We start from the raw sequence: 12,974 nt of genomic DNA, 5'->3' as shown, positions 1-12,974 counted from the left end.
ATTGAGCCCACAACCCAGGCATGTGCCCTTGGCTGGAATCGAACCAGGGACCCTTCAGTCCACAGACTGATGCTCGATCCACTGAGCCAAACTGTCCAGGGCAGAAATAATCTTTTTTAAATCAAACTCCTGAGATTTGGGGATTGTTTCCCTCCTGGACCTTTCCTTCTTCATACAAATGTTCATTAAATACTGTGTTGCATTAATTTAGGCTTCATCATTTCTAATCTGTGTTACAATGACTTCTGAGGAATCAAACTGCCTACATCTTAACTCCTAATTAATGGTCTTCCACAAAAGCTGCCAGTGATCATTCTAAACCCTAAATGTCATCATGCCACTCCATTGCTTAAATTTCTTCAAAGACACCCTCTCTTCGTATCATCTAAATGCACCCAAAAATCCAGGCATAAAAATACTTGTGGTTTCCAGAACACATCCAGAACATCCGGGCCACCTTTGTACATAACGTTCCATTTGTTTATGAAGTCTCCTGCAACTCCCTTTTTGTGTTTTTTTGTTTGTTTGTTTTTAATTGATTTTTTACAGAGAGGAAAGAAGGGAGAGGAATAGAGAGCCAGAAACATCAATGAGAGAAGATGGCTGCTCGGGTAGGCACCTAGCCGCAGCCGCACGCAACAATTTCAATAAAATACAACTAAAATATAAAATGGACATTACCCAGAACTACAGGAAAGTCAACTGACTGGAAATTCTACAACGAGAAGCAAGGAGAAAACCAGAAGGAAGCGCGGAGGAGCTGTAAAAGCCCAAGGTACGGAGACACGCGGCGCGCGCGGAGAGGACGGAGCCGGAGAGGAGGGAGGCCGAGTGCCTGGCTGGCATTCCCTAGCGGGAAGGAGATAAACACTCGGACTGTGCTGGGCCCCCAACTGCTCTGAACCCCCGTTCTAGGCCAGACCCCGGGGACCCAGGCTCATCCAGAGGGAGCTGGGCTGTAAGGCGGTACTCGGGGAAGCAGCGAAAGGAGGTCCCAGAGGCGCGCACACAGCGCGCAGAGAAGGGCCGGCCGGCTGTGCCGTAGGACTGCCCTGGCGGGAAGGAGACAGGCTCCAGACTGCTCTGAACGCCACCTCCAACTCCACTTCCAACTGAACTGAACCCCAGTTTCGGGCCCATTGCGGGAGAGCTTACACTGTTTGGTAGCAGGCGAAAATCGAGGGCACCTTTCTCTCAGAGGCGCTTGCAACAAGTACTGAAGGACCCTGAGTCTCAGGAGTCGCATAGGGCGGGGCTGAGGGAAGCCAAGGCTGTAGGCTCCACCCTGAAACTCCGCCCCCATCAGGAAAGCTGCCTGCGAAAATGCCTAAACCAAATAGATCACAAACGAAAGAAATGGAGGACAAAAAGCGACTGGATATAGAGTTCAAAACCACACTTATAGGGTTTTTCAAGAGACTCCTAGAAAAGGCCGATAAAATAAATGAGACCTATGAGGATATGAAAAGGGATCAACAAGAAATGCTAAGGGATCAACAAGAAATAAAGAATACATTGTCTGAAATAAAAAATATTCTACAGAGTCCTAAAAACAGAATAGAAGATCGCAAGAATCAAGTCAAAGATTTGGAACATAAAGAGCCAGAAGACACTCCTCTGCAGAAGCTAGAAGGCAAGAGAATCCAGAAAATTGAAGATAATGTAAGAAACCTCTGGGACAACTTCAAACGATCCAACATCAGAATCATGGGGGTCCCAGAAGATGAGAGAGAGCAAGATATCGAAAACATACTGAAAGAAATAGTGACAGAAAACTTCCCCCACCTGGGGAAAGAATTGGACTTACAAGTCCAGGAAGCACACAGAACTCCAAATAAGAGGAATCCAAAGAGGACCACACCAAGACAAATCATAATTAAGATTCCAAGAGCAAAGGACAAAGAGAGAATATTAAAAGCAGCAAGAGCTAAGCAGGTGGTTACCTATAAAGGAGCACCTATACGATTGTCAGCTGATTTCTCAACAGAAACCATGCAGGCCAGACGGGAATGGCAAGAAATATTCAAGGTGATGAATAGCAAGAACCTACAGCCAAAAATACTCTACCCAGCAAAGCTATCACTCAGAATCGAAGGTCAGATAAAGAGCTTCACTAATAAAAAAAAGCTAAAGGAGTTCATCACCACCAAACCAGAATTATATGAATTGCTGAAGGGGGTTCTTTCAGAAGAGAAAGTAAATAAAGATAAAAATTATGAACAACAAATATGTAACTATCAACAAGTGAATCTAAAAACCAAGGAAATTAAAAAAAAAAATCTGATGAACAATATTAACTGTTGAATATAATAGAATCAGAGGTATGGAAGGGGAGTGAACTGATGATTCTTGGGGAAAAGGGGAGAGGGGAATGTGGGAAGAGACTGAACATAAACTGCACCTATGGATGAGGACAATGGGGAGTGGGGAAAGGGCAGAGGGTGGGGTGGGAAGGGGGGGGAAAGGAACACTTGTAATAATATGAACAATAAAAATTTATTAAAAAAAATAAAAATAAAAAACAAAAAAACAAAAACCCAAGGTTCGTGTGGGGAGGAAGACAGAAGGGGAAACAGCAGGAATGTTAAAAAAAAAAAAAAAAAAAAGAAACATCGATGAGAGAGAAACATCGACCAGCTGCCCCCTGCACACCCTCCACCGGGGATGTGCCCACAACCAATGTACATGCCCTTGACCGGAATTGAACCCGGGACCCCCCAGTTCGCAGACCGACGCTCTATCCACTGAGCCAAATCAGTTTCGGCTGCAACTCTCTTTTTGAATGGCAATTCTACTTTTCTTCAGGGCTCAAGTTTCCTGGAAAGCCATTTTAAGATATGAAAATGATTAGGTACCCATCCTATATATGCTACCAAAACATTCTACATACTTTCAGCATGTGAAACCCTCAACAGATGTGAACTGTAAGCCACAACTGATTAGCCACATTTCACTGGCTAGCTAGCAACCTATAATTTGGGTGGCTTGACCAAACTAGCAACAATCAGATTCTCTTTCTTTTGCCTATAAAGTCACTTTGAGTCAGGGCTTGAATCAGATGCCAGATGAGTAGAGAATAGGTCCATAAAGAAATTGAGCAAATACACAGAAACAAACTGAGATCACAAAGCTCTAAGGAGAGGTTTTATACCTTAGATGCTGAAACCTTATTGATTCCCAGTCCCAGATCTGAGGCCTGGTTGTACTTTAGTCTTTATTCAATTTAATGAAATCTCTATTTTTTTCAATGTCTCTTATTGAGGTAGGTTGCATAGCACTGTTTGTCTTTCGCAACCAAAAAAAAAATCTGACTACAATCAGCTACTAAAGTCCTAGCAGCAACTGCAGTGAGTACCAGTATACTCTCTTTTAGGACTAAAATTAGAATCTGACAAACAACCATTAAAACTACATTTTCCAAATTGACAGATCTTTTAGGGAAAGAATGAAAACCTAAATAATCACTGTTGAAAACTAAAATATACTTCCAAATATCCTGTTTGAAACCCCTATCACTTCAAAAACCCCTATCACTAGAAAATGTGAGTCTGATCAGTAAAGCAACTACATGTTAAAACATGCCAGGAACAAATGAAAAAATTCTGGTCTATTCTGAACAGCATTATCACAGGAGTATGGGTAGTAGATATGGCTACACCATTGCTTTAAGCATTTTCTTCACTTTTATCTCTAATTACCTTCCTTAAAACAGAGAGTAACGATCAATTTATAGTTACTTATACAAATGTAAACATTTGAGCTTTTCAGAAGAGGTAGTAACACTTTTAATATGATAGGCTATGATACAGTAGCAAGCATAAGTACATATAATTAGCTCAGTAAACAAATGTGTATGTATTTATATATCAGGATGTTTTCAAATCTTATGTTTAAAGTTTTCTCACTAGGTGGAAGAGGGAATAAATGGTGATGGAAAAAATAAAATTAAATAAAAAGTAAAGCTTTCTCTCTAGTATGTATAGATGTTTTTAGTTTAATAGATGTTTTTAATTTAATAAAGTTATCATTTTATAATGAAATTTTTACTTTTTGGAAGGTGTTACATTTTTCATTTGCTCTAAATGTATGTCTCTAAAGAAAGGAGCAGTATCCAAATAGTGATTTATACTTTGACCGCATTTGTTGAATTTGTTTTTTAAAATAAAGGACTTTCTACAATTGTTGTTGTTTTTAAGTCAGAATTTCTGAGGATTTATGCAGAAATCACAAACCAACTTTTTGAGCATATTTTAAATTTCCTGGGCTCTAACTGGTTATTTTGTCTTTCATTAAACATGATGACACTGCACAATTTTTTAAAAGGCAAGTTGGTAATACTATATCCAATATTTTATTATATTAATACACACCCTTTGAGGATCTATCACCAAAACATAGACAAAGTACATAGTTTTATGTATGAAAATACTGACACATGAATTATAACAGGAGTTCTCAGTAGGGTTCCAGTGATCCTCTGTATGGCACGATTCTTCTTTGTATAAAACTTTCTAATATGAATGACTGACACCCAATAAATGCCAGAAGGCCCTCCAATTATTGTTGACAATCAAAAGTACACACACAGTGGTGCCTCGCATAACGAACGCCTCGCACAGCGAGCTTTGGACAGGTTTTTCATGAAACCATCGGCCAAAAAGCAGAAAATGGATGAAGATGTGCAAGATTCGGTAGACTCTACTTAGTCTATCTTAAAATTAAAAAAATGTGTGTTTTTTTTTAAAAAAAATTATGTTTTTAGATGTATCTAAATAAAAATATGTCATCTTAGCATATTTTTTTTATGTCATCTTGGCATATTTTATGCTACAGAACGAATTATTTTTTTTAACATGTATTGTTATGGGAAAACGCGTTTCACATAACGAACTTTTTGCATAACAAGCTTGCTCCTGGAACGAATTAAGTTCGTTGTGTGAGGCACCACTGCATTTCACATGCTAGCTTCTCCCTAAAATCCAGACTTACACACACACACACCCAAAGCAAAACAGACAGCCAATACATCTCCAATTATATAATTTCAATGACACAAACACTAAGAATAGATTCGTCTGTAAAATATTATAAGTAAAGCACTGAAAAATGCTTATTTGCAAAATCCTTTGATCACACCATATTAAAATAAACACATATAAAAAGGACTTGAAGAAAACACATGAAAATGGAGAGAGGTTTTGATAGGGTGGTATTTCTCTTTAACGTTCATAAAGTGATTATATTGGTTATATTTTTTTAACTAAATAAACTTAACTAGTTCACAGACTTTGCCTTATTAGTACTTTTGAAGACCAGAGAGAAGAAAACCAGCAAGCAAAAAATCAACAGTGTTAATGTTAAAAATGTATTAGAAATCAGGGACAGGATCACCCTTTGAAGGGAAGTACAATGCTAGGGTGTAGACAATTCTGATCTGGGTGCTGGTTACACAAATGTTCACTTGGGATAGAGAAACTTATCCATGCACTCTTCTGTTGCACATTATACCTCAATAAAAAGCTTGCTGCAAAAATTTCATACTGTCATTAACACTCAAATGTATATCTTCCATACAACTACTATTGGATTTTTTTTAAAGTATATTTTATTGATTTTTTTACAGAGAGAAAGGGAGAGGGATAGAGATTTAGAAACATCAATGAGAGAGAAACATCAATCAGCTGCCTCCTACACACTCCCTACTGGGGATGTGCCTGCAACCAAGGTACATATGCCCTTGACTGGAATTGAACCCGGGACCTTTCAGTCCAAAGGCCGATGCTCTATCCACTTGAGCCAAACCGGTTTTGACACTACTATTGCATTTTTATCCATTTCAGCCCAAACCTGGAAACACATCTGTAATGTATTGACCATATTATAATGACTTCATTACAGAGCAGAACACATGCTGTTAGTAAAGTATGTCAATGTTTTTAAAAACAGGAATAAGGGATTGCACTTATGAAAAACTGGTTAAGGATTTTGCCTGTCCCATATGTGTTATATTTGTTAGTTTCATTAAATATATTACAGTTTGTGACACATTTCGTATTAATGTACCATATATAGATATACAGATATAGATATATACACATAATATTAAAAGTGTCTCCTCAGGAGTTCAACCTACTGGGAGTTCCATCGCTTGCTATGACGTGCCCTGACCACCAGTGGGCAGTGTAGAATGAAGGCCCCTGCAGGTGGTCGACAGCAGCTAGGGACCCTACCCATGCACAAATTTCGTGCATTGAGCCTCTAGTGTTTAAATAACGAGCTCTTTATTCTCTTTGACTTTTAAAGGGCAAGTAATTAACACTTGATTTCAAAAAACAGTTCATTACCAAGTATCAGATAATTACTGGCAGCATGTTGCCATCCAAGCCCACATTTCAACTATGTAAGTGGTACCATGTTGACAATGGGGACTATTCTGTGTGTAGTTCTACCTACTAGATACCTTATTACCACAACCTTACAAGCAAGGTTAGTTTACAAAGATTTATATACAAAATATCTTTACTGCATGTTTCCAATTCTTGCAGGATACAGCACTCCTCCAAGCACTTCTCAATTATTAAGAAGTTTCCAGTGCTAAAATGGATAGCATTTTCGAAAGTTAAGATGTTCAAAGCTATATATGCCACAGCTAGTCAACAAAGATGTACGTGTATGTACACTTATAAAGTATGCTTGGTAAAGTACTACCTGAATGTATTCATGTAGAAGCAATCTATGTAAACCCAGATTATGAGTCATTCTACAAAACAAACTACAAGACATAGTATCAATGTCATGACTTTTAAAAAGGTGACAGGGGGCTGTTCTAGATTAAAGGAGATAACCAAATGCAAAGGGTGGAGTCTGATTACAATCTAGATTTTTTTTTAAAAAGAAAAAAAGTTATTAGAATATTTGGGAGAATTTAACTATAAACATATTACTTATCAATGTTAAATTCCTTGGGCATGTAAATAGTGTGGTATTGTAGGAGTGTGCGCTTTTCTTAAGAGTTACATACTTAAATGTTGAGGGATGAATGGCTATGGTGTCTACAACTAGTGTACATACTTCTAAAAGGATGGGAAGGTGGGAGAGGAGAGGGGAAGGTGAAAGAGGAGAGGTGGCGATGAGAAGGGGTAGACAGACAGAAATCAACTGTGGCAGGCGATGAACGCAGGTGAAGGAAACCTGGGTGTTCTTTCAACTTTCCTGTATGCATAAATTACTTCAAAACAAAAAGTAGAGGGCTTTTTGGGCCAACTTTCATCAGTACCTAGGAAGTAGCAACGCGATATACAAATAGACAGAAAACCTAAAGAAAGATTTAAATGCCTCACTGAAATAAAGCAAAAAGTCAAATACAACCGAAACCGGTTTGGCTCAGTGGATAGAGCGTCGGTCTGCGGACTGAAAGATCCCAGGTTCGAAAGGTCCCAGGTTCGATTCCGGTTAAGGGCATGTACATTGGTTGCGGGCACATCTCCAGTAGGGGGTGTGCAGGAGGCAGCTGATCGATGATTCTCTCTCATCAATGTTTCTAACTCTCTATCCCTCTCCTCTTCCTTTCTGTAAAAAATCAATTATATATATATAAAGTCAAATACAAATTTTTTAAAAAAGAAAAATACTGGGCAACTCCTCTCCCTTCTTTCACAGGATTTCGACAAAATAAACAAAATATTGAAGACTTCAAGAGACTAAGCTGTATCATTAAAAAAAAAAAAAAAAAACACACAACACTTTATGCGTGTAAGAATTAGAACCACCCATAAACCCCTTACACATTCTGAGTAGCAAGTATTGTAAAAGGGAAATCTTGCTTCAAAACACACTACTTGGGAAGTGTCCGCGACCTGGCATAGCTGGACTTTTTTAAAGAATATGCAGCAGAGATAATCCTGCACCAACTAATACGTTTTCTGGAAGGGTTAGGACAGGGTGACCTTCCAGGAGGGAAAATGAATCTGCTGCCAAAAGCTGGCTGGACCTGATGTCTAGCCGCACGGATGGGCTCGGCTAAGCTGGCCGAGAAGATGCTAACTATGTGAACGCCGCCCGAGGGCAAACGCAGCCTAATCCCAAGCCATTCCCGGCCTCCCCGGCGGCGGCGGCGGCGGCGGCGGCCTGGCCCTGGGCCCGGAGAACGGACCGTCCCCAGGCGCAGGCCCCGCGGTTTTCGCATCGCGCCCCAGGCGTCCGCCCGGAGCGCAGTTCGGGGCCCACCTGCGGCCATCTTAAGTTCTGGAAAAAAGGGGAGGGGGAGACCCCGAATGGCAGGATTCGGCGGCGACCACTAGCCCTGGAGGCACGAAGGAAAAAAAAAAAAAAAAAGGCAGCCTTTGAAAGAGTTCGGTGCAGAGATTAAGCCCCCAAAGCCGGACTCAAAAAAAAAAATAAAAAAAAAATAGGTGGGGCCACGGTGCCCTCGCCGCCCTCATCAAACGTGGGCACCCAGGTAAGGCCCGGCGGTCACGTGACGCGCGCCGCGCGCCCCCGTCCGCGCCGGCCCCCGGGTCCCCACGGCGCCCGCGCCCCTCCCCCCGCCGCGCTCGAGCACTCACTCCGGGGGGTAGAGCCGCAGCTCCTCGATTTCTCCTAGGAAGGAAAAGAGCGTCCGCATCTGCTCGCTGGTCACCGCCGACGACAGGTTCGTCACCTGAATCACCGTCGTCGGGGTGAGGCCGAAGCCCAAGCCCAAACCGAAGCCGCCGCCGCTGTTCATCCCGCTCCCACGGCTGCTCCCTTCGGTTCCCCCAACGTCTGCGACGCGTCAGCGACGGAGCCGGGAAACAAGCGGAGCACGCGCGGCCGCGAGCGCGCTCCCGCTGGCGAGTTCCCGGCGGCGGCGGGCAGGTCTAGCCGCCCACTTCCCAACTCGCCTGCTCCCGGGGCTGCGCGCGCCGCCGGAAGCGTCGCTCTGGCAACGCGGCTGATCTCGCGAGGCTAGGGCCTGGGGCTTACTGTCGGTGAGGCAGGGGCTCTTGCTCCTCTTCTCTCCTAAGGGATGTAGGGCCTTTTTTTACCCGGATGTAAAGGGGCCACATTTTTGTGCTCCTATAAACGTAGGAAACTCGGCTCTTTCCGGCCGCTAGAGAGGACTAGGGGACGGAAAGCCTGGCCTGCTGTTGCAGGAGAGAAATGATTCTGATATCAAATACTTGGCCAAACTATAAACGCGTCATTTTAATATACAGGCAGCTCCCTCGCCCCAACTATTTAATTAAAGAATTGGCCGGCCTCATAATTGTGAGAAAGAAAAAAAAAAAAAACTTGGAAAGTCTTACAAAACGTGTAAATTAAGTACAGAGGTAGTAAGATCAAGGCTATGCGGTCATTGTTTATAATGTCATTTATGCGCTCATTCCGCAGGTATTAATAGTTATTGTTTTATACACCAGACACTGAGGGGTACACAGAAAACAGTTACAAGGTCCGTAGAAAACGTGCAACCTGATGACAGGAAGTGACGGCAGTATGTGCAACAGAAGCACGTGAAAATGCCACCCCAGAACTAACTCTGAGGGGCCTAGAGGCAACTTTCACTGGGTCCACAAGGTCAAACCATTTTATAATAAGATTAAGGCTTTGTTTACCTTTTTCTCTTAGTTTACATTTGCACTGACTGCGTAAAAGCAATAGGTGAAACTGCTGGCACTCCCGCAGGAATAAAGGCAGTGGCACCAAACTACTAACACCAGAATTTTGTATTCTTCACCTGCTCTCATCGCATACAAAATGTAAGATTTTTTAAATAAGCTAGAGGTTTGGCTCAGCGGGTAGAAGGGTCCAAGGTTACATTCTGGTCCAGGGCACATGCCTGGGTTGCAGGCTCTGTCCAACGTGCAGGAGGCAGCCAATCAATGATTCCCTCATCATTGATGTTTCTATCTCTCTCTTCCTCTCCCTTCTTCTCTGAAATCATTAGAAATATATTTTTAAAAATAATAAGCTAACTAATTAAGAATGACAAGTAAGAAATACTGATTTTATTAAGTCTCCACCCTAGCAGACATGTAATTTTAATATGTGTAAAGAAATGCTAAGTATTTCTGCTCATGCCCAAGGAAAACAGTTGTCTCCAGAATAAGCATTTGTAAGTTTGTGTTTTCACACAAAAATCCAAATTTTGTTAAACTTACATCCACCACCTTGAGCTTGAGAGTTTTCCAGTAATTAAAGACTTTTCTGCTGTAAATACCACTAATGTTAATAAGCATACTTTTGACATTATAAGAAAGCTAGAGGTCTGAAGCATGAAATTTGTGCATAGGATGGGGAGGTCCCTCACCCGGCCTGTACCCTCTCACAATCTGGGACCATTCGTCTGCCTGCCTACCTGATTGCCCCTAACCACTCTGCTTGCCTGCCTCTGCCTCAGCCCCTGCCACCACAGCTTCATCTGGGATGATATCTGGAAGGTTGTTGGGCTGTCTCATCTAATTAACATAGTATGCTTTTATTGTTATAGATATGTGAACATTGGAAAGATCTCTGCAATCCATAAATCTCTTAGGGTCTTCAATACTTTTCAAGAGTATAAAGATGTTTGAGAACTACTACCAGAGGGATAAGCACAGATTGTGGGAATACATAAGAGGGCCACTTAAACTTAGTCTGAATGGAAAACTTCCCAGGAGAGATGTTGCACTGAATCTTGAATAAGTAAGAATTAGCCACGCAAGGAGAGAGGAGTAGTAGTGAGGGGCCTTCCAGAATACGCATGCAGAATATACAAAGGCAGAGGTCTGAGAGCCTAAATGAGTTCCAGAATATTCAGATTTACTGTTGCTAGACCAAAGGCTGAGACTGACTAGAAAAGCATACAGAATAATAAGCCCTGATAAAAGGTGGGGTTTGTCATACCTATAGATCACTTAATCATAAGCTGTCGGGAGAAAACTGTAGTTCACGCTGTATTTCCTGTTGGGTGGCCTCAGACAGTAGCTGACTTGCACCCCATTGGAGAGCCAGAAGCTAGTGTATCTAGTGGTCAGTGTGAGACGACACCAGATTTCAACTACTCACATCCGTAAGTGACACATTCAAGAGGCAGACTCAGTGAGCACCAAAGTCTCACTGAAGCAAGTACTGCCCCATAAGCATGTCTCCAGCGCAGCAGTGTTCTTCCATATAGACACAGAGTGTCCTCACAACCAATTGTTACGTGGAGGTCAATTCCAGTGACACCAACAATAGTCAAGACTTAACTACAACAAGGCTGAGCTCACTGTCCACAAAAGGGTGCACCAAGAGGTTCCACCTCAGGTAACAGGGAGGCTGACCCATTGAACCATATAGGACATCTTAACACATAAAGCCACCCTACCAACTCAGGGAAACAGCGAAAATGCTTTTGGGGGGGGAGGGGGAAGGAGAAACAATAAAGACTTATTAAATAAATAAAAAAAGAGGGTGTACGAACTTTCAGCTGCCACTCCCTGGCAGATAGCACCCCACTGCTTTTCACAGCTAGATGTTATGTGGGAACCCTCCTCAGCTTGGTGTTCTCTGCTGGGTAGCCCAGCTTTGGGATTAGATCCCAGAGTTCTCAGTGGCCCCCTTCACACACACACACACACACACACACACAGCTGAGATATCTCTCTGGAACTTCAGTTGTTGTCTGTGGGATTCCAGCCAGCTCTTTCGTGCCTCTACCCCTCTTACCAGTCTCTATGCAGTCTCCACTTTTGGTCCTTGGGTATCAGGGTTCTCTCCTGTGAGTTTTCTGTTGATTATTCTGGGAGGAAAAGTTTGTTTTTTTTTAAATATATATATTTTAATTGGTTTTTTACAGAGAGGAAAGAAGAGGGATAGAGAGTTAGAAACACCAATGAGAGAGAATTATCGATCAGCTGCCTCTTGCACACCTCCTACTGGGGATGTGCCCACAACCCAGGTACATGCCCTTGACCAGAATTGAACCCGGGACCTTTCAGTCCGCAGGCCCATGCTCTATCCACTGAGCCAAACCGGTTTCGGCTCTGGGAGGAAAAGTTTTAAGGAAGAAGTGAAGAGTGGTCAGAAGAGAATGATGAAAAGTGTCAAATTCTGAAAAGATGATAAAATCAAGGATAATATCTGTCAATTGATAGATATAATGTGACTATTTGGGGTGGGGGGGGGGAAGCTACATGAACCAGTTTATTTTTTATTTTATTTTATTTAATATATTTTATTGATTTTGTACAGAGAGGAAGGGAGAGAGATAGAGAGATAGAAACATCGATGTGAGAGTCATCGATCAGCCGCCTCTTGCACACCCCCTACTGGGGATATGCCCGCAACCAAGGTACATGCCCTTGACCGGAATCGAACCTGGGACCTTTCAGTCCCCAAGCCGACGCTCTATCCATTGAGCCAAACCGGATTCGGCTACATGAACCAGTTTAGAGAAGCAAAGGTCATAGTGCTGCATCCATTATGAATCTCCCAGCAGAATTTCCCAAGCCTGGGCCTGTCCTAGTCCTGCCACTCTGGGAAATGTCAGACTGCTCCTCCCTGGACCTCTGAGATAATTTAATTGTTTTCTTGGGGGAGAGGGAAAGAAACAACCCCTATTTAATCTTGACCTAGATTCCCCATTGTCATAGTTTTATTACATATGCTCTATCTTCAGACTTCTTTTTTTACTGAATCATTTGATACTCTGACACTTCATCCTTGATATTTCGACATTCCTCTCCAAATAGAAAAGTGTAGAGGGCCACCTGGGAAGACACCTGGACATTCTTTAGATTGTTGTTGATTGGGCCCGGGATATTGGCAGAGTCATGTCAGTTGCATTCCTGGGAAGGTGGAGATGTTCTTAGTTCCTGGCTTGTGTTCCTCCGGGAGGACGGAGTGGGTGGAACCTGGGCCCTCCAGGCTCCTTGTTTTCCTGTGAAATCCCTTGTTGGATTGGAGAATAAATAGATGTGCTGCGTGGCTCAGGAGGTTGTCATCTGCCTCTCCAGCAGAGGAGGTCGGAG

At 42.5% G+C, this 12,974-nt stretch overlaps 1 protein-coding gene across 2 annotated transcripts in view; it reads right to left on the bottom strand.

Moving 5' to 3' along the window:
• The window catches only part of SREK1 (splicing regulatory glutamic acid and lysine rich protein 1), a 46,421-nt gene extending 37,531 nt beyond the window's left edge, over window positions 1–8,890 (bottom strand). Inside the window, exon 1 of one of the 2 annotated variants that reach the window (XM_084880809.1) lies at window positions 8,565–8,890. In XM_084880809.1, coding sequence (XP_084736935.1) covers window positions 8,565–8,725 — 161 coding nt within the window. In that variant the 5' untranslated portion in view covers window positions 8,726–8,890. The remainder of the gene's footprint in view (window positions 1–8,564) is intronic. The other variant, XM_084880810.1, reaches the window with a different exon arrangement.
• Window positions 8,891–12,974: the final 4,084 nt, after the last annotated feature.

This window comes from Pipistrellus hanaki (assembly GCF_964339955.1).
Source record: "Pipistrellus hanaki genome assembly, chromosome: 4".
Classification (NCBI taxonomy): Eukaryota; Metazoa; Chordata; class Mammalia; order Chiroptera; family Vespertilionidae; genus Pipistrellus; species Pipistrellus hanaki.
The sequence above is the reverse complement of the archived record's forward strand: the minus strand, read 5'-3'. Positions and strand labels throughout refer to the sequence as shown.